General features: G+C 49.1%; 1 protein-coding gene across 1 annotated transcript in view; it reads right to left on the bottom strand.

Annotated features, from left to right (window-relative positions):
- The window catches only part of exoc4 (exocyst complex component 4), a gene marked incomplete at its 5' end in the record, with an annotated part of 136,601 nt that extends 111,612 nt beyond the window's left edge, over nt 1-24,989 (bottom strand). The window contains 1 exon segment of the mRNA XM_042318636.1: nt 24,893-24,989. Coding sequence (XP_042174570.1) covers nt 24,893-24,989 — 97 coding nt within the window.
- Between the last annotated feature and the right edge of the window lie 11 nt (nt 24,990-25,000).

Here is a 25,000-nt window from a genome sequence, read left to right as displayed (position 1 = left end):
TACTGTGTAGTAACATAGACAGGGATTACAGTTAATACTGTGTAGTAACATAGACAGTGATTACAGTTAATACTGTGTAGTAACATAGACAGGGATTACAGTTAATACTGTGTAGTAACAGACAGCGATTACAGTTAATACTGTGTAGTAACATAGACAGCGATTACAGTTAATACTGTGTAGTAACATAGACAGGGATTACAGTTAATACCGTGTAGTAACATAGACAGGGATTACAGTTAATACTGTGTAGTAACATAGACAGGGATTACAGTTAATACCGTGTAGTAACATAGACAGGGATTACAGTTAATACTGTGTAGTAACATAGACAGGGATTACAGTTAATACTGTGTAGTAACAGACAGGGATTACAGTTAATACTGTGTAGTAACATAGACACGGATTACAGTTAATACTGTGTAGTTACATAGATAGGGATTACAGTTAGTGTGTAATTAGATAGATATAGCGATTAAAGTTAGGAGTATAGGAGTTACAGTCTACTTAAGGTATTACCTTGCTATCCTCCATCTTCCTACTTATCCTCCTCCCTCCATCCCCCTCTACCCCCATTGGACACAAAGAGAGGGGGGAAGGAGAAGGGGAGAAGGAGGGAGAGAGGGACCCCACAGGATCCACGCCTGCGTCTGCTTCCCTCGCTCTTCTTCTGTAAACCTTGACCGCAGACATCGCGAGCGGATCAATCAATTACATCTCCACTCCACCAATCAAACAATGTTATTATCAGGCATCGGCTCGTCGACCTGGAAAGGTCAGCACAATCAAAGGCTGCTGTGATGTGATTGCCAGCACCGACTCATGTGGCAGTAACCGGGAGTGGCAGCTCAATGCCAACTGAGGGCCATTTTGGAGCGAGAAGGGAGAGCAGGAGGAGGAGAAAAAGAGGGAGTGAGAGAGAGAGAAGGAGAGAGGGAGGAACTGAGGGACAACCTAAGAATAGCCTCACTTTTGACAGCACACAAAGAGGGGAAAAAACAGCTAAACAAATAAGCGTAGGTCTGAAGGTTAGAGAGAAAAGTAAACAGTCTGAGTACACCACCTCCAATCCAACAACTAGAAAGCAGGCATCTGAGTGAGAGGAAACCCAGAGCAGAGCCAAAATGTCCACAGTCACTAACACACACTAGCTCTCTTTGTTCCATGGCCTGTTTCTCTCTAGGAGATGAGGGAATAGACACCTTCACCTGAATAACTGAGGCAGAAGAAATCAATGAAACATCAATGTGGCTGCCAGCATTCACGTCAACTTTCCTTTCAGAAAAGGCACGAAGGATGACAGTATTGAGACTCACATACATGAAAAGGAATTGTGTTTATAACACTAACAAGGAGTCCTTCTGTCTTCCTGCCATCTTTCCCTCTGGGAAGGACCCGAGGTGTCCAGGATGCCGCCTGCTTTTTAGGATTTATCAACCCAACTTGTGAGGTTATAATACTGGTCAGGTAGGTAAGTCTCTCTCTCCATGCATACTGAGGTGAATGTGACCATGGCCTCTCCATTCACCTCTTTTGAGCTCTGTATAAATCACACCTACTCAGCAGATTACACAGAGAAAGAGCACAGGAACAAGTCTCCTCTTCTCTCCTTTAAAAACTACAACACCTTGAGATAAGACTCTGGAAGACTAGCGAGGACAAGAGAGGCCTAGGGGTCACAAGCATAGAGATATTACAGCTAGATATCCCATCCCCACTCTATAGGCAGCGTCTAGATATCCCCCCTCTATAGGCAGCGTCTAGATATCCCCACTCTATAGGCAGCGTCTAGATATCCCCACTCTATAGGCAGCGTCTAGATATCCCCACTCTATAGGCAGGCAGTCTAGATATCCCCACTCTATAGGCAGCGTCTAGATATCCCCCTCTATAGGCAGCGTCTAGATATCCCCACTCTATAGGCAGCGTCTAGATATCCCCACTCTATAGGCAGCGTCTAGATATCCCCACTCTATAGGCAGCGTCTAGATATCCCCACTCTATAGGCAGCGTCTAGATATCCCCACTCTATAGGCAGCGTCTAGATATCCCTCTATAGGCAGCGTCTAGATCCCCCTCTATAGGCAGCGTCTAGATATCCCCACTCTATAGGCAGCGTCTAGATATCCCCACTCTATAGGCAGCGTCTAGATATCCCCCTCTATAGGCAGCGTCTAGATATCCCCCTCTATAGGCAGCGTCTAGATATCCCCACTCTATAGGCAGGGTCTAGATATCCCCCTCTATAGGCAGCGTCTAGATATCCCCCTATAGGCAGCGTCTCCCCTATAGGCAGCGTCTAGATATCCCCCTCTATAGGCAGCGTCTAGATATCCCCCTATAGGCAGCGTCTAGATATCCCCACTCTATAGGCAGCGTCTAGATATCCCCACTCTATAGGCAGCGTCTAGATATCCCCCTCTATAGGCAGCGTCTAGATATCCCCACTCTATAGGCAGCGTCTAGATATCCCCCTCTATAGGCAGCGTCTAGATATCCCCCTATAGGCAGCGTCTAGATATCCCCCTCTATAGGCAGCGTCTAGATATCCCCACTCTATAGGCAGCGTCTAGATATCCCCACTCTATAGGCAGCGTCTAGATATCCCCACTCTATAGGCAGCGTCTAGATATCCCCCCTCTATAGGCAGCGTCTAGATATCCCCACTCTATAGGCAGCGATCTAGATATCCCCAGCTCTAGATAGGCAGCGTCTAGATATCCCCCTCTATAGGCAGCGATAGGCAGCGTCCCCCCCTCTATAGGCAGCGTCTAGATATCCCCACTCTATAGGCAGCGTCTAGATATCCCCCTCTATAGGCAGCGTCTAGATATCCCCACTCTATAGGCAGCGTCTAGATATCCCCCTCTATAGGCAGCGTCCCCTCTAGGCAGCGTATCCCCACTCTATAGGCAGCGTCTAGATATCCCCACTCTATAGGCAGGCGTCTAGATATCCCCCCTCTATAGGCAGCGTCTAGATATCCCCCTCTATAGGCAGCGTCTAGATATCCCCAGCGTCTAGATATCCCCCTCTATAGGCAGCGTCTAGATATCCCCCTATAGGCAGCGTCTAGATATCCCCCTCTATAGGCAGCGTCTAGATATCCCCCTCTCTATAGGCAGCGTCTAGATATCCCCCCTCTATAGGCAGCCCCCTCTAGATATCCCCTATAGGCAGCGTCTATCCCCCTCTAGGCAGCGTCTAGATATCCCCTCTATATCCCCTCTATAGCTGGCATATCACCGGTGCTCATCTAGAAAGAGCTGCATTATGTATTCAGCTGAGTCTCAGTGAGGGAGAGTCTATGGCCAGATAATAGGTCTGTAGCCATTAGTCACTGGACTCATACTGCACTGCAGACAAGATAAGAGATGAGATGCAGGAAGGAGAGAGGAAGAGGAGGAGCAGGAGGAGAGAGGTCCAGTGGTCATTATCATGGAAGGGGTAATGGATGGTCATTTGGTTCAGACTCATCACTATCTCTGTCTTCTTTCACTCTCCTCCTCTTATTTATCTTTTCTCTCCCTCTTTCTACCCTCCATCTTCCTCTTTAATCGACATCTTCTCCCTCATACTTCCTCCCCTCTACCCTCCCACTCTTCTTTAGTCTCTCGGTCTGTTTTTATATAATATATGCATGGGGTTAGGTTAAGGGTTAAAATTAAGGTTAGGATTAGGGGTTAGGTTTAGGTATAGTTTTAGGATTAGGGGTTAGGTTTAGGTATAGTTATCGTTTTAGGATTAGGGGTTAGGTTTAGATATAGTTTTAGGATTAGGATTAGGGGTTAGGTTTAGGTATAGTTTTAGGATTAGGATTAGGGGTTAGGTTTAGGTATAGTTATCGTTTTAGGATTAGGGGTTAGGTTTAGGTATAGTTTTAGGATTAGGATTAGGGGTTAGGTTTAGGTATAGTTATCGTTTTAGGATTAGGGGTTAGGTTTAGGTATAGTTTTAGTATTAGGGGTTAGGGGTTAGGTTTAGGTATAGTTTTAGGATTAGGGGTTAGGGGTTAGGTTTAGGTATAGTTTTAGGATTAGGGGTTAGGGGTTAGGTTTAGGTATAGTTTTAGGATTAGGGTTCAGGGGTTAGGTTTAGGTATAGTTTTAGGATTAGGGGTTAGGGGTTAGGTTTAGGTATAGTTTTAGGATTAGGGTTTAGGGGTTAGGTTTAGGTATAGTTTTAGGATTAGGGGTTAGGGGTTAGGTTTAGGTATAGTTTTTTTGTTTTTTTCTCCCCAATTTCGTGGTATCCAATTGTTAGTCGCTACAACTCCCGTACGGGCTCGGAAGAGACGACGGTTGAAAGTCATGCGTCCTCCGATACACAACCCAACCAAGCCGCACTGCTTCTTAACACAGCGTGTCTCCAACCCGGAAGCCAGCCGCACCAATGTGGAAACACGGTGCTCCCGGCAACCTTGGTTAGCGTGCACTGCACCCGGCCCGCCACAGCGGTCGCTGGTGCTCAATGAGACAAGGATATCCCTGCCGGTCAAACCCTCACCAACCCGGACGACGCTAGGCCAATTGTGTGTCACCCCACGGACCTCCCGGTCGCGGCCAGCTGCAGGTTTAGGTATAGTTTTAGGATTAGGGAAAATAGGATTTTGGATGGGAATCATCATTTAGTCCCCATAAAGATAGCAATACAAAAGTGTGAGTGAGTGTGTGTGTGTGTGTGTAGGGCTTCAGCCCAGGCCTACAGGGTAAGGTAGGTAGGGAGGGAGGTAGGTATGGGGAGTGTATGTGTGTGTGTGTAGGGCTTCAGCCCAGGCCTACAGGGTAAGGTAGGTAGGGAGGGAGGGATGTAGGTAGGTATGGGGAGTGTGTGTGTGTGTGTGTGTGTGTGTGTAGGGCTTCAGCCCAGGCCTACAGGGTAAGGTAGGTAGGGAGGGAGGGATGTAGGTAGGTAGGGGAGTGTGTGTGTGTGTGTGTAGGGCTTCAGCCCAGGCCTACAGGGTAAGGTAGGGAGGGAGGGATGCAGGTAGGTATGGGGAGTGTATGTGTGTGTGTGTAGGGCTTCAGCCCAGGGTACAGGGTAAGGTAGGTAGGGAAGGAGGGATGTAGGTAGGTATGGGGAGTGTGTGTGTGTAGGGCTTCAGCCCAGGCCTACAGGGTAAGGTAGGTAGGGAAGGAGGGATGTAGGTAGGTATGGGGAGTGTATGTGTGTGTGTGTAGGGCTTCAGCCCAGGCCTACAGGGTAAGGTAGGGAGGGATGCAGGTAGGTATGGGGAGTGTATGTGTGTGTGTGTAGGGCTTCAGCCCAGGCCTACAGGGTAAGGTAGGTAGGGAAGGGGATGTAGGTAGGTATGGGGAGTGTATGTGTGTGTGTGTAGGGCTTCAGCCCAGGCCTACAGGGTAAGGTAGGTAGGGAAGGAGGGATGTAGGTAGGTATGGGGAGTGTATGTGTGTGTGTGTGTGGGCTTCAGGGTAAGGTAGGTAGGGAAGGAGGGATGTAGGTAGGTATGGGGAGTGTATGTGTGTGTGTGTAGGGCTTCAGCCCAGCCTACAGGGTAAGGTAGGTAGGGAAGGAGGGATGTAGGTAGGTATGGGGAGTGTATGTGTGTGTGTGTAGGGCTTCAGCCCAGGCCTACAGGGTAAGGTAGGTAGGGAAGGAGGGATGTAGGTAGGTATGGGGAGTGTATGTGTGTGTGTGTAGGGCTTCAGCCCAGGCCTACAGGGTAAGGTAGGTAGGGAAGGAGGGATGTAGGTAGGTATGGGGAGTGTATGTGTGTGTGTGTAGGGCTTCAGCCCAGGGTAAGGTAGGTAGGGAAGGGGATGTAAGGTAGGTAGGGAAGGGTAGGGATGTAGGTAGGTATGGGGAGTGTATGTGTGTGTGTGTAGGGCTTCAGCCCAGGCCTACAGGGTAAGGTAGGTAGGGAAGGAGGGATGTAGGTAGGTATGGGGAGTGTATGTGTGTGTGTGTGTGGGCTTCAGCCCAGGCCTACAGGGTAAGGTAGGTAGGGAAGGAGGGATGTAGGTAGGTATGGGGAGTGTATGTGTGTGTGTGTGGGGCTTCAGCCCAGGCCTACAGGGTAAGGTAGGTAGGGAAGGAGGGATGTAGGTAGGTATGGGGAGTGTATGTGTGTGTGTGTAGGGCTTCAGCCCAGGCCTACAGGGTAAGGTAGGTAGGGAAGGAGGGATGTAGGTAGGTATGGGGAGTGTATGTGTGTGTGTGTAGGGCTTCAGCCCAGGCCTACAGGGTAAGGTAGGTAGGGAAGGAGGGATGTAGGTAGGTATGGGGAGTGTGTGTGTGTAGGGCTTCAGCCCAGGCCTACAGGGTAAGGTAGGTAGGGAAGGAGGGATGTAGGTAGGTATGGGGAGTGTATGTGTGTGTGTGTGTGTAGGGCTTCAGCCCAGGCCTACAGGGTAAGGTAGGTAGGGAAGGAGGGATGTAGGTAGGTATGGGGAGTGTATGTGTGTGTGTGTAGGGCTTCAGCCCAGGCCTACAGGGTAAGGTAGGTAGGGAAGGAGGGATGTAGGTAGGTATGGGGAGTGTATGTGTGTGTGTGTAGGGCTTCAGCCCAGGCCTACAGGGTAAGGTAGGTAGGGAAGGAGGGATGTAGGTAGGTATGGGGAGTGTGTGTGTGTGTAGGGCTTCAGCCCAGGCCTACAGGGTAAGGTAGGTAGGGAAGGAGGGATGTAGGTAGGTATGGGGAGTGTATGTGTGTGTGTGTAGGGCTTCAGCCCAGGCCTACAGGGTAAGGTAGGTAGGGAAGGAGGGATGTAGGTAGGTATGGGGAGTGTATGTGTGTGTGTGTGTAGGGCTTCAGCCCAGGCCTACAGGGTAAGGTAGGTAGGGAAGGAGGGATGTAGGTAGGTATGGGGAGTGTATGTGTGTGTGTGTAGGGCTTCAGCCCAGGCCTACAGGGTAAGGTAGGTAGGGAAGGAGGGATGTAGGTAGGTATGGGGAGTGTATGTGTGTGTGTGTAGGGCTTCAGCCCAGGCCTACAGGGTAAGGTAGGTAGGGAAGGAGGGATGTAGGTAGGTATGGGGAGTGTATGTGTGTGTGTGTAGGGCTTCAGCCCAGGCCTACAGGGTAAGGTAGGTAGGGAAGGAGGGATGTAGGTAGGTATGGGGAGTGTATGTGTGTGTGTGTAGGGCTTCAGCCCAGGCCTACAGGGTAAGGTAGGTAGGGAAGGAGGGATGTAGGTAGGTATGGGGAGTGTATGTGTGTGTGTGTGTAGGGCTTCAGCCCAGGAGGGTAAGGTAGGTAGGGAGGGAAGGAGGGATGTAGGTAGGTATGGGGAGGTATGTGTGTGTGTGTAAGGAGGGATAGGTAGGTAGGTAGGTAGGGAGGGATGTAGGTAGGTAGGTAGGGAGGGATGTAGGTAGGTATGGGGAGTGGGTGTGTGTAGGGCTTCAGCCCAGGCCTACAGGGTAAGGTAGGTAGGGAAGGAGGGATGTAGGTAGGTATGGGGAGTGGATGTGTGTGTGTGTAGGGCTTCAGGGCCTACAGGGTAAGGTAGGTAGGGAAGGAGGGATGTAGGTAGGTAGGGGAGTGTAGGGAGGGATGTAGGTAGGGAAGGAGGGATGTAGGTAGGTATGGGGAGTGGTGTGTGTGTGTATTCAGCCCAGGCCTACAGGGTAAGGTAGGTAGGGAAGGAGGGATGTAGGTAGGTAGGGAAGGAGGGATGTAGGTAGGTAGGGGGAGGGATGTAGGTAGGGAGGGAAGGAGGGTGTGTGTAGGGCTTCAGCCCAGGCCTACAGGGTAGGGAGGGAAGGAGGGATGGGTAGGTAGGGAGGGATGTAGGGTAGGTAGGGGAGGTGTGTGTGTAGGGGGCTTCAGCCCAGGCCTACAGGGTAAGGTAGGGAGGGAAGGAGGGATGTAGGTAGGGAGGGAGAGGAGAAAGAAAGTGAAACATTGGATTTCTCTACTTCTATGTGAATTGGCATCTTCCATTCATTCCTAGTGGGGCTCTATAATAATGTTAGTAACAAGCTAGTTGATGGTTTCTTTAGTATCCTCATAGCAACACGTTGGCTTTAGAAGATATTGGGTTAATTCAATTCCCATCTTATTCTCCCTGTGATAAAAAAAAATGACTCGGTGGATCCGCAGACAAAGGAGCACACACACACACACACACGCACGCACGCACGCACGCACGCACGCACAAAAGCGGATCACACAGTGCCAATCAAACACACATCACGCCAAATGAAATCCCATTCAAATACACCCAATCAGAGACGGGAAACGGGGCAGAAGAGTTTCAGTGTGAACATCTGTGTAATCCTGACCCAGTCACCTGGCCACGTGTGTGTGTGGTTATGTATGTGTGTTCTGTTGGCACAATGGCATACACTAATCTGCTCAAGCGACTGTTCCCCACGTGACCCTAACCAGGGTACAACCTTAGGGACTTTAGAAACAGACTTCAGCAGAGATTGACTGCTGAGCTTCCGAGCATTCCAACAAAACAGAACCTCAAAGCCCAAAGTGACTATTGTTCAGGTGATTACTGGGTCTGTAGGACTGTCGGTTGGCCGGGCAACAGGGTTTGTCACAATTATGGGATGGATGAAAACAAGGTGAATTCATACAGCTTCTAAAGGAAAAAGACAAAGAGCACCGTTGATTCATCTGACCTCTAAAACTAACACAAACCCTGCAGCTTGAAGGTGTGTGTGTGTGTGTGTGTGTGTGTGTGTGTGTGTGTGTGTGTGTGTGTGTGTGTGTGTGTGTGTGTGTGTGTGTGTGTGTGTGTGTGTGTGTGTGTGTGTGTGTGTGTGTGTGTGTGTGTGTGTGAGCACATGCATGCACACTAGAGACCACTCTGCCAACACTATGTGACATTAACAGTTTCTCAAAGCAACACTGAAAGAAAAAAGTTACACTATTGCAGCTCGGCAACAAACAGAAAAAAGTTACACTATTGCAGCTCGGCAACAAACAGTCTGTCAATCAGTCATGCTGGACGCATGGCATCACACAGAGGGCATGTAAGAGATGAGAGAAGATGTATAGACCACTTAAGCACGGGAGACAGGTAGATTCCCCCTCACATTCATGACGCGCTAATGCCCTGCACTGCAGAGATGCTAACACCCAAAACAAACGGCCTCCCTTTCTCCCCCTCCCTCTCCCTCTCCCTCGTTCAGTCTCCTCTCCAACCTTTTCTGTGGAAAATGCTCCTCTCTAATTCCCCGATCCATAATTCACAGCTATGCTCCCTGGATTTATTGGGGGAAGAGAGGGAGGAAAAGAAGGGAGGGAATATTTATAGAGCTACATCATATGGATGTCTAAGGAAAGATTAGGAGAGAGAAAGTCTGTCTGAACTGTGGTGGAGAGGTGTCTGGGTGGTGGAGAGGTGTCTGGGTGGTGGAGAGGTGTCTGGGTGGTGGAGTGGTGGGTGGTGGAGAGGTGTCTGGGTGGCGGAGAGGTGTCTGGGTGGCGGAGAGGTGTCTGGGTGGCGGAGAGGTGTCTGGGTGGCGGAGAGGTGTCTGGGTGGCGGAGAGGTGTCTGGGTGGGTGTCGGAGAGGGGTCTGGGTGGCGGAGAGGGGTCTGGGTGGCGGACAGGGGTCTGGGTGGCGGACAGTCTCTACCTCCTCTTCCCTCTGTTACTGTCTCTCTCCTAGTCTCTTCCTCCTCCTCCCTCTGTTACTGTCTCTCTCCTAGTCTCTTCCTCCTCCTCCCTCTGTTACTGTCTCTCTCCTAGTCTCTTCCTCCTCTTCCCTCTGTTACTGTCTCTCTCCTAGTCTCTTCCTCCTCTTCCCTCTGTTACTGTCTCTCTCCTAGTCTCTTCCTCCTCTTCCCTCTGTTACTGTCTCTCCCTAGTCTCTTCCTCCTCTTCCATCTGTTACTGTCTCTCTCCTAGTCTCTTCCTCCTCTTCCATCTGTTACTGTCTCTCCCTAGTCTCTTCCTCCTCTTCCATCTGTTACTGTCTCTCTCCTAGTCTCTTCCTCCTCTTCCATCTGTTACTGTCTCTCTCCTAGTCTCTTCCTCTTCCATCTGTTACTGTCTCTCCCTAGTCTCTTCCTCTTCCCTCTGTTACTGTCTCTCTCCTCTTCCCTCTGTTACTGTCTCTTCCTTCTTCTTCCTCTGTTACTGTCTCTCTCCCTAGTCTCTTCCTTCCTCTTCCCTCTGTTACTGTCTCTCTCTCTAGTCTCTTCCTCTTTCCCTCTGTTACTGTCTCTCCCTAGTCTCTTCCTCTTCCCTCTGTTACTGTCTCTCTCCTAGTCTCTTCCTACTGTCTCTTCCTCTTTCCTCTTCCCTCTGTTACTGTCTCTCTAGTCTCTTCCTCTTCCCTCTGTTAGTCTCTTCCTCTTCCCTCTGTTACTGTCTTCCTCTCCCTAGTCTCTTCCTCTTCCCTCTTCCCTCTGTTACTGTCTCTCTCCTAGTCTAGTCTGTCTCTCCCTCCTCCTCTTCCCTCTGTTACTGTCTCTCCCTAGTCTCTTCCTCTTCCCTCTGTTACTGTCTCTCTCCTAGTCTCTTCCTCTTCCATCTGTTACTGTCTCTCTCCTAGTCTCTTCCTCTTCCCTCTGTTACTGTCTGTCTCTCTCTTCCCTCTGTTAGTCTCTTCCTCCTTCTTCCCTCTGTTACTGTCTCTCTCCTAGTCTCTTCCTCCTCTTCCCTCTGTTACTGTCTCTCCCTAGTCTCTTCCTCCTCTTCCCTCTGTTACTGTCTCTCCCTAGTCTCTTCCTCTTCCCTCTGTTACTGTCTCTCCCTAGTCTCTTCCTAGTCTCTTCTTCCCCTCTGTTACTGTCTCTCTCTTCTAGTTACTGTCTCTCCCTAGTCTCTTCCTCCTCTTCCCTCTGTTACTGTCTCTCCCTAGTCTCTTCCTAGTCTCTTCCTCCTTCCTTCCCTCTGTTACTGTCTCTCTAGTCTCTTCCTCCTCCCCTCTGTCTCTTCCTCTCTTCCTCCCTCTGTTACTGTCTCTCCTAGTCTCTTCCTCTTCCCTCTGTTACTGTCTCTAGTCTCTTCCTCTTCCCTCTGTTACTGTCTCTCTCCTAGTCTCTTCCTCTTCCCTCTGTTACTGTCTCTCTCCTAGTCTCTTCCTCTTCCATCTGTTACTGTCTCTCTCCTAGTCTCTTCCTCCTCTTCCCTCTGTTACTGTCTCTCTCCTCGTCTCTTTATCCTCCCCCTTCCATCTGTGTCATCTCTTCTACCTGTTGTTGTCGTTGTGGCAGCAGAGAGCTGTCTATCCCAGGGCTGAGGGTGAGTGACAGTGTAAGTGACTGAACAACTAACTGACTGACTGATTGACCAGTTACCCCTGACAGAGGACACAGTTCAATCTAGTAGGTCTTCTACCACTAGGCTTTCCCCTGACGCTCTCTCTCTTGTTCTCAAACATGGTTATATGAGATGTGAACCCTCCGGAGGACCCAGAGTCACAACCTGAGGAGCTCATTCCAAACAGCCAGGCCATTCATTGGGAGGTTACATTGTGAGGTAGCTGGCCATGTCATATCTTAAGGACTAGGGCATGAAGCTGATTGAAGTGTACAGTAACTGACCTTGTTATCATGACCCATCCAAAAATACCTACAGTACAGAGTACACAGCAAATTCCCCCTGGCCACTGGTGGCACCCTCTTTCAGAGTCACGATGACATTTCTAAGGTCACCAAAACATTCCTTAAGGAGAAATATTGCTGGAAGAAAAATATAGAAGTTCTGAACTTGTTTCTCTTTCAAACTTTTAGACTTTCATTTGGGAGTTTTTGGACCCAATATCAGGTTAGAGATCCAGAGTAGGAGTTCTGGTAACTGTCCAGGGTTGACCCAGTGTACCGGCTCCACGCAGCATGGTAACTGTCCAGGGTTGACCCAGTGTACCGGCTCAACGCAGCATGGTAACTGTCCAGGGTTGACCCAGTGTACCGGCTCCACGCAGCATGGTAACTGTCCAGGGTTGACCCAGTGTACCCAGGCTCCACGCAGCATGGTAACTGTCCAGGGTTGACCCAGTGTACCGGCTCCACGCAGCATGGTAACTGTCCAGGGTTGACCCAGTGTACCGGCTCCACGCAGCATGGTAACTGTCCAGGGTTGACCCAGTGTACCGGCTCAACGCAGCATGGTAACTGTCAGGGTTGACCCAGTGTACCGGCTCCACGCAGCATGGTAACTGTCCAGGGTTGACCCAGTGTACCGGCTCCACGCAGCATGGTAACTGTCCAGGGTTGACCCAGTGTACCGGCTCCACGCAGCATGGTAACTGTCCAGGGTTGACCCAGTGTACCGGCTCCACGCAGCATGGTAACTGTCCAGGGTTGACCCAGTGTTACCGGCTCCACGCAGCATGGTAACTGTCCAGGGTTGACCCAGTGTACCAGCTCCACGCAGCATGGTAACTGTCCAGGGTTGACCCAGTGTACCGGCTCCACGCAGCATGGTAACTGTCCAGGGTTGACCCAGTGTACCGGCTCCACGCAGCATGGTAACTGTCCAGGGTTGACCCAGTGTACCGGCTCCACGCAGCATGGTAACTGTCCAGGGTTGACCCAGTGTACCGGCTCCACGCAGCATGGTAACTGTCCAGGGTTGACCCAGTGTACCGGCTGAACGCAGCATGGTAACTGTCCAGGGTTGACCCAGTGTACCGGCTCCACGCAGCATGGTAACTGTCCAGGGTTGACCCAGTGTACCGGCTCCACGCAGCATGGTAACTGTCCAGGGTTGACCCAGTGTACCGGCTGAACGCAGCATGGTAACTGTCCAGGGTTGACCCAGTGTACCGGCTCCACGCAGCATGGTAACTGTCCAGGGTTGACCCAGTGTACCGGCTCCACGCAGCATGGTAACTGTCCAGGGTTGACCCAGTGTACCGGCTCCACGCAGCATGGTAACTGTCCAGGGTTGACCCAGTGTACCGGCTCCACGCAGCATGGTAACTGTCCAGGGTTGACCCAGTGTACCGGCTCCACGCAGCATGGTAACTGTCCAGGGTTGACCCAGTGTACCGGCTCCACGCAGCATGGTAACTGTCCAGGGTTGACCCAGTGTACCGGCTCCACGCAGCATGGTAACTGTCCAGGGTTGACCCAGTGTACCGGCTCCACGCAGCATGGTAACTGTCCAGGGTTGACCCAGTGTACCGGCTGAACGCAGCATGGTAACTGTCCAGGGTTGACCCAGTGTACCGGCTCAACGCAGCATGGTAACTGTCCAGGGTTGACCCAGTGTACCGGCTCCACGCAGCATGGTAACTGTCCAGGGTTGACCCAGTGTACCGGCTCCACGCAGCATGGTAACTGTCCAGGGTTGACCCAGTGTACCGGCTCCACGCAGCATGGTAACTGTCCAGGGTTGACCCAGTGTACCGGCTCAACGCAGCATGGTAACTGTCCAGGGTTGACCCAGTGTACCGGCTCCACGCAGCATGGTAACTGTCCAGGGTTGACCCAGTGTACCGGCTCCACGCAGCATGGTAACTGTCCAGGGTTGACCCAGTGTACCGGCTCAACGCAGCATGGTAACTGTCCAGGGTTGACCCAGTGTACCGGCTCCACGCAGCATGGTAACTGTCCAGGGTTGACCCAGTGTACCGGCTCCACGCAGCATGGTAACTGTCCAGGGTTGACCCAGTGTACCGGCTCAACGCAGCATGGTAACTGTCCAGGGTTGACCCAGTGTACCGGCTCCACGCAGCATGGTAACTGTCCAGGGTTGACCCAGTGTACCGGCTCAACGCAGCATGGTAACTGTCCAGGGTTGACCCAGTGTACCGGCTCCACGCAGCATGGTAACTGTCCAGGGTTGACCCAGTGTACCGGCTCCACGCAGCATGGTAACTGTCCAGGGTTGACCCAGTGTACCGGCTCCACGCAGCATGGTAACTGTCCAGGGTTGACCCAGTGTACCGGCTCAACTCAGCATGGTAACTGTCCAGGGTTGACCCAGTGTACCGGCTCCACGCAGCATGGTAACTGTCCAGGGTTGACCCAGTGTACCGGCTCCACACAGCATGGTAACTGTCCAGGGTTGACCCAGTGTACCGGCTGAAGTGCTTTGTAATAAATACTGCAAGAAATTGATACCTTGTGTTTGGGAGCAAAAGTGTCTGTTGTGTAACTCCGCCCGGCAACTAGAAATCAATATGTATTGTGTAACTACGAACCTCAAATTTAATAGAGGTTCTGATGCAGCATAGAGGTGGGTTAGGGACTGATGCAGCACAGAGCTGGGTTAGGGACTGGTCTGATACTGATACAGCACAGAGCTGGGCTAGGGACTGGTCTGATACTGATACAGCACAGAGCTGGGCAAGGGACTGGTCTGATACTGATACAGCACAGAGCTGGGCTAGGGACTGGTCTGATACTGATGCAGCACAGAGTTGGGCTAGGGACTGGTCTGATACTGATACAGCACAGAGCTGGGCTAGGGATGGGTCTGATACTGATACAGCATAGAGCTGGGCTAGGGACTGGTCTGATACTGATACAGCACAGAGCTGGGCTAGGGACTGGTCTGATACTGATGCAGCACAGAGCTGGGCTAGGGACTGGTCTGATACTGATACAGCACAGAGCTGGGCTAGGGACTGGTCTGATACTGATACAGCACAGAGCTGGGCTAGGGACTGGTCTGATACTGATACAGCACAGAGGTGGGCACAGGGACTCGTCTGATACTGATACAGCACAGAGCTGGGCTAGGGACTGGTCTGATACTGATACAGCACAGAGCTGGGCTAGGGACGGGTCTGATACTGATACAGCACAGAGCTGGGCTAGGGACTGGTCTGATACTGATACAGCACAGAGCTGGGCTAGGGACTGGTCTGATACTGATACAGCACAGAGCTGGGCTAGGGACTGGTCTGATACTGATACAGCACAGAGGTGGGTTAGGGACTGGTCTGATACTGATACAGCACAGAGCTGGGCTAGGGACTGGTCTGATACTGATACAGCACAGAGGTGGGCTAGGGACTGGTCTGATACTGATACAGCACAGAGGTGGGTTAGGGACTGGTCTGATACTGATACAGCACAGAGGTGGGCTAGGGACTGGTCTGATACTGATGCAGCACAGAGCTGGGCTAGGGACTGGTCTGATACTGATACAGCACAGACCTGGGTTAGGGACTGGTCTGATACTGATACAGCACAGAGCTGGGCTAGGGACTGGTCTGATACTGATACAGCATAGAGCTGGGCTAGGGACTGGTCTGATACTGATACAGCACAGAGCTGGGCTAGGGACTGGTCTGATACTGATACATCACAGAGCTGGGCTAGGGACTGGTCTGATAATGATACAGCACAGAGGTAGTCTTAGGCAGACTATAATGTCTCAGGCAGACTAGTGTCTCAGGCAGACTAGTGTCTCAGGCAGACTATAATGTCTCAGGCAGACTACAATGTCTCAGGCAGACTACAATGTCTCAGGCAGACTACAATGTCTCAGGCAGACTACAATGTCTCAGGCAGACTACAATGTCTCAGGCAGACTACAATGTCTCAGGCAGACTAGTGTCTCAGGCAGACTAGTGTCTCAGGCAGACTAGTGTCTCAGGCAGACTATAATGTCTCAGGCAGACTACAATGTCTCAGGCAGACTACAATGTCTCAGGCAGACTACAATGTCTCAGGCAGACTAGTGTCTCAGGCAGACTACAATGTCTCAGGCAGACTACAATGTCTCAGGCAGACTACAATGTCTCAGGCAGACTAGTGTCTCAGGCAGACTAGTGTCTCAGGCAGACTAGTGTCTCAGGCAGACTAACGTCTCAGGCAGACTAATGTCTCAGGCAGACTACAATGTCTCAGGCAGACTACAATGTCTAAGGCAGACTAATGTCTCTGGCAGACTAATGTCTCAGGCAGACTAATGCCATTAGTGTCACTGTGCAGGCAGAGCATATGATAGTTATTATTACTGCTCTTTATTTATTTACACACATACACGCACAAACATACACACACACACACACACACACACATACAGTTGAAGTCGGAAGTTTACATACACCTTAGCCAAAAACATTTAAACTCAGTTTTTTCACAATTCCTGACATTTAATCCTAGTAAATATTCCCTGTTTTAGGCTAGTTAGGATCACCATTTTTAAGAATATGAAATGTCAGAAAATAGAAGAGAGAATGATTTCTCCTAGTCTCTTCCTCCTCTTCCCTCTGTTACTGTCTCTCTCCTAGTCTCCTAGATGATTTATTTCAGATTATTGTGGGAAGCTTGTGGAAGGCTACCCGAAACGTTTGACCCAGGTTAAACAATTTGAAGGCAATGCTACCAAATACTAATTGAGTGTATGTAAACTTCTCACCCACTGGGAATGTGATGAAAGAAATAAAAGCTGAAATAAAGAATTATCTTGTAACGGCTCTCATCTGTAGAATGAAGAATGGACCAAGGCGCAGCGTCGTAGGCGTACATCGTAATTTTATTGACGACAATAACAAAGACGAAAAAAAAAGAAAAGGCACAGTTCTGTCAGGCTCAGATACTAAACAGAAAACAAGATCCCACAAAACCCAAAAGGAACATGACAACTTATATATGATCCCCAATCAGATACAACGATAGACTCTGATTGGGAACCACACTCTGCCAAAAGCAAAGAAATAGAAAACAGACTTTCCCACCCGAGTTACACCCTGACCTAACCAAACATAGAGAATAATAAGGATCTGTAAGGTCAGGGTGTGACATCTCTCTACTATTATTCTCACATTTCACATTCTTATAATTAAGTGGTGATCCTAACTGACTAAAGATGCTAGTCTGACTGTGAGTCTCCAGGACAGAGCATGGGAAGCAGATGGCTCTTTCACACACACACACACACACACACTCACATGTACACACACACACACACACACACACACACACACACACACACACACACACACACACACACACACACTCTATAGTCTCTATATGTACTCTCTATAGTCTCTATATGTTCTCTATATTTAGTTTCTATACGTTCTCTCTATAGTCTCTATATGTACTCTCTATAGTCTCTATATGTTCTCTCTATGTACTCTCTATAGTCTCTATATGTTCTCTATATTTAGTTTCTATATGTTCTCTCTATAGTCTCTCTATGTACTCTCTATAGTCTCTATAAGTACTCTCTATATGTTCTCTATATTTAGTTTCTATACGTTATCTCTAGTCTCTATATGTACTCTCTACAGTCTCTCTATGTACTCTCAATGTACTCTCTATAGTCTCTCTATGTACTCTCTGTAGTCTCTATATATACTCTCTGTAGTCTCTATATATGTACTCTCTATAGTCTCTATATGTACTCTCTACAGTCTCTCTATGTACTCTCTGTAGTCTCTATATATACTCTCTATAGTCTCTATATATACTCTCCATAGTCTCTATATGTACTCTCTATAGTCTATATATATATATATATACTCTCAATAGGGACTGGTCTGATACTGATACAGCTAGGGACTGGTCTGATACTGATACAGCTAGGGACTGGTCTGATACTGATACAGCTAGGGACTGGTCTGATAATGATACAGCTAGGGACTGGTGTGATAATGATACAGCTAGGGACTGGTCTGATAATGATACAGCTAGGGGCTGGGTTAGGGACTGGTCTGATACTGATACAGCTAGGGGGGATTAGTTAGGGACTGGTCTGATAATGATACAGCTAGGGACTGGTCTGATACTGATACAGCTAGGGACTGGTCTGATAATGATACAGCTAGGGACTGGTCTGATACTGATACAGCTAGGGACTGGTCTGATACTGATACAGCTAGGGACTGGTCTGATAATGATACAGCTAGGGACTGGTCTGATACTGATACAGCTAGGGACTGGTCTGATAATGATACAGCTAGGGGGTCTGGGTTAGGGACTGGTCTGATACTGATACAGCTAGGGAGGGGATTAGGGACTGGTCTGATAATGATACAGCTAGGGACTGGTCTGATACAGCTAGGGACTGGTCTGATAATGATACAGCTAGGGACTGGTCTGATACTGATACAGCTAGGGACTGGTCTGATAATGATACAGCTAGGGACTGGTCTGATACTGATACAGCTAGGGACTGGTCTGATACTGATACAGCTAGGGACTGGTCTGATAATGATACAGCTAGGGACTGGTCTGATACTGATACAGCTAGGGACTGGTCTGATACTGATACAGCTAGGGACAGGTCTGATAATGATACAGCTAGGGACTGGTCTGATACTGATACAGCTAGGGACAGGTCTGATAATGATACAGCTAGGACTGGTCTGATACTGATACAGCTAGGGACTGGTCTGATAATGATACAGCTAGGGACTGGTCTGATAATGATACAGCTAGGGACTGGTCTGATACTGATACAGCTAGGGACTGGTCTGATACTGATACAGCTAGGGACTGGTCTGATACTGATACAGCTAGGGACTGGTCTGATACTGATACAGCTAGGAGGGGATTAGGGACTGGTCTGATAATGATACAGCTAGGGACTGGTCTGATACTGATACAGCTAGGGACAGGTCTGATAATGATACAGCTAGGGGGGGGAGTGGGTAGAAGATGAGAGAGAGGGGAAAGACTGTTGGTGGGCCAAAAGGGAGAGACAGTTTGGATGCCTCAGTGATAATGATGCCTGTTATAATTCCTCTACACTGCTCTGTCATCTTCACATTTACACAGCAGCCCTACAACCAAACCTTATCCACTGAAGAGTGGCAGCTGCTCAAACACAGGACACACACAGACAGACACACCAGTGCCAGGGCTCATCATCCACAGGCAGAGGATGGTGGAGAGGGAGAGATTAGGGAGCGGGCGCCGAGTCGTCCCTTTTCAAAATGCCAATGCCGGTCAGGGCACAGGGTTTAAATACCACTCAAATGTCAGCAGGAAACCCCCACAAGTCAAACTAAATTACCCCCTACCTGTACCACCCTTCACGCTGCACTCGGTGTGTGTGTGTGTGTGTGTCTGGAAGAATTGCCTGCATGTTGGCACAGAACAACCACACACACACACTATGACTGCTGCTGCAGTCTAGCTCCTCTTTCAGCCTGATCGATGTTCTGCAGCTCAGACACAGCCGTTTACTATGGAGCTCCAAACACCCTCCATTAAATGAAAACACACAGCCCTTTAGAAAACTTCCCCATCGATCCTTCCGCTGAGAATTGATACTTAGAAAAACACTTTCTCTCCCCCCTGCACCAATACACAGTAGATAGGAACAGGAGTCATTATATTTAGCTCGTGTATACCAGTGATATACAAGTTGTTGGTATAGAAAAGCAGAGAGCTATACACTGTATTGATCCATATAGCCTTAAGGGCTAGACCACCCTATAACAGTATCAATATACATATCACAGTCACAGAGGTCTGGACATATACTATAGCACAATCAGTTCACACAACCAATTCTCCAGTCACTCTTTTTACAACGCCCAGCCCTGCTATCAGCCACAAATTACACCTACGCTACAGTATTGATCAACACACACACACAGGTCCAACTTTTGTTTGTTTGTTTTTGTTTGTGTTTGTGTGTGTCTTTCCCACCGGACCCAATTTGCAAAAAAACAAATGATTTTTAAGTAGACACCTGTTCCGAATGGACCCGATGACAACTAGACCCATTCCTTATAAATCTGGTCAGATCTAGAGTCGGTCCAATCTGAGTGAGGGAAGCAGCAGAAAATAAAACGTTTTAAGCTACTTTATTAACCGGAGCTGATAAAGTGCAAGGGGGAGATAGGGGCCGCTCTAGAAGGTGGGGAGGAGCCGTACTGTGAGTGAGTGAGTGACACGGGGAGGAGAGAACCAACCAAGCCAACTCGTGCTATAGTGGACAAATAGCTGCCATAGCTAGGTTATTTATCATCAAATATGATTACATAGTACCTGTCTTGACTAAATCAAAACGGGAGAAGCAAGTTAAGCTAGATAACGTTAGCTAGCTAGGCTAACTGAAGCTGCAGTGAATGAGCTTTCTAGTCCTGTTACAAACAACAACTCCCTGCAGAATATTAAGTAGCAGCCTACCTGTTGGCTCTTGGTCGTGATAACCTATCATTCCCCTTTAACTTTTAATTCTGTCATTTTAATTCCAGCCTCATGACGGTTCGATGACTCATGATTGGCCAACAACAACAAGCTGCAAAAGCGCCACACTCCACTCTTGTGAAAAATAGAGCAGCAGCATAAATGATCAAATGTCTCTCTCTCTCTCTCCTCTAGCAGTTTCTTTCGGATCTGTGCGGGTCCTTCAGGACACAAGTCATTTTAAATGACAATCATATCAGAGACAAAACATAATTTACCATTCTGGAACAGGAGCCGCTCGAGTCCTGTATCGGGTCTCGGGTATACAGTCGGGGACAAAAGTTTTGATAATGACAAATATACATTTTCACAAAGTCTGCTGCCTCAGTGTCTTTAGATATTTTTGTCAGATGTTACTATGGACTACTGAAGTATAATTACAAGCATTTCATAAGTGTCAAAGGCTTTTATTGACAATTACATGAAGTTGATGCAAAGAGTCAATATTTGGAGTGCTGACCCTTCTTTTTCAAGACCTCTGCAATCCGCCCTGGCATGCTGTCAATTAAAGTCTGGGCCACATCCTGACTGATGGCAGCCCATTCTTGCATAATCAATGCTTGGAGTTTGCCAGAATTTGTGGGTTTTTGTTTGTCCACACGCCTCTTGAGGATTGACCACAAGTTCTCAATGGGATTAAGGTCTGGGGAGTTTCCTGACCATGCACCCAAAATATAAATGTTTTGTTCCCAGAGCCACTGAGTTTTGCCTTATGGCAAGGTGCTCCATCACGCTGGAAAAGGCATTGTTCATCACCAAACTGTTCCTGGATGGTTGGGAGAATTTGCTCTTAGAGGATGTGTTGGTACCATTCTTTATTCATGGCTGTGTTCTTAGGCAAAATTATGAGTGAGCCCACTCCCTTGGTTGAGAAGCAACCCCACACATGAATGGTCTCAGGATGCTTTACTGTTGGCATGACACAGGAATGATGGTAGCTCTCACCTTGTCTTCTCTGGACAAGCTTTTTTCCAGATGCCCCGAACAACCGGAAAGGGGATCCATCAGAGAAAATGACTTTACACCAGTCCTCAGCAGTCCAATCCCTGTACCTCATGCAGAATATCAGTCTGTCCCTGATGTTTTTCCTGGAGAGAAGTGGCTTCTTTGCTGCCCTTCTTGACACCAGGCCATCCTCCAAAAGTATTCGCCTCACTGTGCGTGCAGATGCACTCACACCTGCCTGCTGCCACTCCTGAGCAAGCTCTGTACTGGTGGTGCCCCGATCCCGCAGCTGAATCAACTTTAGGAGACAGCTTGCCGGACTTTCTTGTGCGCCCTGAAGTCTTCTTCACAACAATTGAACCGCTCTCATTGAAGTTCTTGATGATCCGATAAATGGTTGATTTAGGTGGCAGCAATATCTGGCAGCAATATCCTTGCCTGTGAAGCCCTTTTTGTGCAAAGCAATGACGACGGCACGTGTTTATTGAAGGTAACCATGGTTGACAGATGAAGAACAATGATTCCAAGCACCACCCTCCTTTTGAAGCTTCCAGTCTGTTATTCGAACTCAATGAGCATGACAGAGTGATCTCCAGTCTTGTCCCCGTCAACACTCACACCTGTGTTAACGAGAGAATCACTGACATGATGTCAGCTGGTCCTTTTGTGGCAGGGCTGAAATGCAGTGGAAATGTTTTTGGGGGATTCAGTTTATTTGCATGGCAAAGAGGGACTTTTGCAATTAATTGCAATTCATCTGATCACTCTTTATAACATTCTGGCTGGAGTATATGCAAATTGCCACCATACAAACTTTGTTAAAATTAATATTTGTGTCATTCTCAAAACGTTTTTTTACATACAAGCCAAATACATTTTAACTCAGTTTTTCACAATTCCTGACATTTAAACCTAGTAAAAAGTCCTTATCTTAGGTCAGTTAGGATCACCACTTTAATTTAAGAATGTGAAATGTCAGAATAAAAGTAGAGAGAATTATTCATTTCAGGTTTTATTTCTTTCATCACATTCCCAGCGGGTCAGAAGTTTACAGACTCAATTAGTATTTGATAACATTACCAATTACGTGTGTCATGCACAAAGTAGAGGTCTTAACTGACTTGCCAAAACTACAGTTTGTAAACAAGAAATGTGTTGAGTGGTTGAAAAACGAGTTTTAATGACTCCAGTGTATGTAAACTTCCGACTTCAACTGTAGGTGGTTCCGTGAAGACCTGTATTCCACACACGCACACGCACACACACACACACTATACCCCCTCCCACTCCATTGATTTCCTATGCAGTATTACTCAATTACCTGTTACGGGAGTTGCTATTAAAAACAGCCATAAGCTGTATCAGTGGGTATTAAAGTGGCTTCTATCAAAGGTGCCAGGGCTGGGTCTCTACACAGACATTAGAAAGCCATCTGCCAGTGAGTAGTGACACAGCTCTGTTGGCACTGCCAGCTCAGAGGGGCACACACACAAGTGCACTCGCGCACAGGGAGAGGGAGAGAGATAGAGAGAGAGAGAGAGAGAGAGAGAGAGAGATGATTTAATGGGATTGATTTGAACCATTACTGACAACAAGGGAACAGCAGCAGCCACTCACTGTTAAGTATCTCTAGCCAGACCTTCCACAGCCCCTACCCAGACCTTCCACAGACCCTCCACAGACACTACCCTGACCTTCCACAGCCCCTACCCAGACCTTCCACAGCCCCTGACCCAGACCTCCCACAGCCCCTACCCAGACCTTCCACAGACACTACCCTGACCTTCCACAGCCCCTCCACAGACACTACCCTGACCTTCCACAGCCCCTACCCAGACCCTCCACAGACACTACCCAGACCTTCTTCCCAGACCTTCCACAGACACTACCTGACCTTCCACAGCCCCTACCCAGACCTTCCACAGACACTACCCTGACCTTCCACAGACCCTACCCAGACCTTCCACAGACCCCTACCCTGACCTTCCACAGACAGACACTACCCTGACCTTCCACAGACACTACCCTGACCTTCCACAGCCCCTACCCAGACCCTCCACAGACACTACCCTGACCTTCCACAGCCCCTACCCAGACCTTCCCACAGACACTACCTGACCTTCCACAGACACTACCCTGACCTTCCACAGACACTACCCTGACCTTCCACAGACACTACCCTGACCTTCCACAGACACTACCCAGACCTTCCACAGCCCCTACCCAGACCTTCCACAGACACTACCCAGACCTTCCACAGACACTACCCAGACCTTCCACAGCCCCTACCCAGACCTTCCACAGCCCCTACCCAGACCTTCCACAGACCCTCCACAGCCACTACCCTGACCTTCCACAGCCCCTACCCAGACCTTCCACAGACCCTATCCAGCCCCTACCCAGACCTTCCACAGACCCTATCCAGCCCCTACCCAGACCTTCCAGACCCTACCACAGACCCTATCCAGCCCCTACCCAGACCCTACAAAGACCCTATCCAGCCCCTACCCAGACCTTCCACAGACCCTATCCAGCCCCTACCCAGACCTTCCACAGCCCCTACCCAGACCTTCCACAGACCCTATCCAGCCACTACCCTGACCTTCCACAGCCCCTACCCAGACCTTCCACAGACCCTATCCAGCCACTACCCTGACCTTCCACAGCCCCTACCCAGACCTTCCACAGCCCCTACCCAGACCCTATCCAGCCCCTACCCAGACCTTCCACAGACCGTATCCAGCCCCTACCCAGACCTTCCACAGACCCTATCCAGCCCCTACCCAGACCTACCACAGACCCTATCCAGCCCCTACCCAGACCTACCACAGACCCTATCCAGCCCCTACCCAGACCTTCCACAGACCGTATCCAGCCCCTACCCAGACCTTCCACAGACCCTATCCAGCCCCTACACAGACCCTATCCAGCCCCTACCCAGACCCTATCCAGCCCCTACCCTGACCTTCCACAGCCCCTAGACCCTACAGACCCTATCCAGCCCCTACCCAGACCCTATCCAGCCCCTACCCGGACCGTCTGTCTCAATGAGATACGTAGTTCACTTCAGTACGAGGAAAGGACATTTGCGTTCAACAAAGGGGCACACACACAGTTGGCCTACAGTACAGCACCAACTGGCTCCAAGTCTATGTAAGGGGAAATATTACAGTTTAATGGGAGCCCTGGTGATTCATCACTGCAAGGAAGGTCAATCTAATTAGGCTGTTTGAAAATTGGATTTCCACCAGTCTTTGGGGACACTGTGTTATATACAGTACAGTACACCGTCACTGTAGGCAATACTAATCACTACGGTGGATTACATTCTGGAATATTGCTAAGCATAAATAAGGACCATATTAAAAACCGTAAACATCAGACAGGAAGCACAGTCAACATGTAGGCCATCATCTGCCTTATTGTGGGGGTTTGGGGGAGGATGGACTGTCCAGCTATGAGAGCAGTAGAGTATAATCAATGGGAGGATTACTAAAAGGACGTAATGGATATAATCTAGACATTAGACATCTAGACATTCTACTGGTTTAGAGTCATGCTCCAGTCTGAGTGCTGCCCATGGTTTGGATCATGGATGTCCTCTCACATTGACTATACATAGTGGACCAGACCAATGATCTCATAAGACATTGAAAGGGAAAATGTAATGTGGATTGGACTAAACTAAAGGCTTTTAGGGAAAATCACATCAAAATGAATCAACATGAATGAACAGCGTAGGGAAGTAGTTGTTGTCTGAGGGAAGATCTGTCTTGTTCTCTGTGACTGGTATGATGGAAGGCCATTGTCTCCCCCTACCCTAGTGCAAATTGACCATGGCCACATATTATTGAATCTGTGTCTATGTGTGTGCGTCTGTGTGTGTGTGTGTGTGTGTGTTAGTAAGTCCTACCTGAGGAGAGGCTGGAAGATCACTGTGATGTTCCTGGCTCCAGGTTTACAGACAAACTTCATCTCTCCTCCTTCGATCAGGTTATCATCTGCACCACCTGGAATGAGA

The sequence above is a fragment of the Oncorhynchus tshawytscha genome, unplaced genomic scaffold (genome assembly GCF_018296145.1).
Source record: "Oncorhynchus tshawytscha isolate Ot180627B unplaced genomic scaffold, Otsh_v2.0 Un_scaffold_3920_pilon_pilon, whole genome shotgun sequence".
In the NCBI taxonomy this organism is placed as follows: Eukaryota; Metazoa; Chordata; class Actinopteri; order Salmoniformes; family Salmonidae; genus Oncorhynchus; species Oncorhynchus tshawytscha.
The sequence above is the reverse complement of the archived record's forward strand: the minus strand, read 5'-3'. Positions and strand labels throughout refer to the sequence as shown.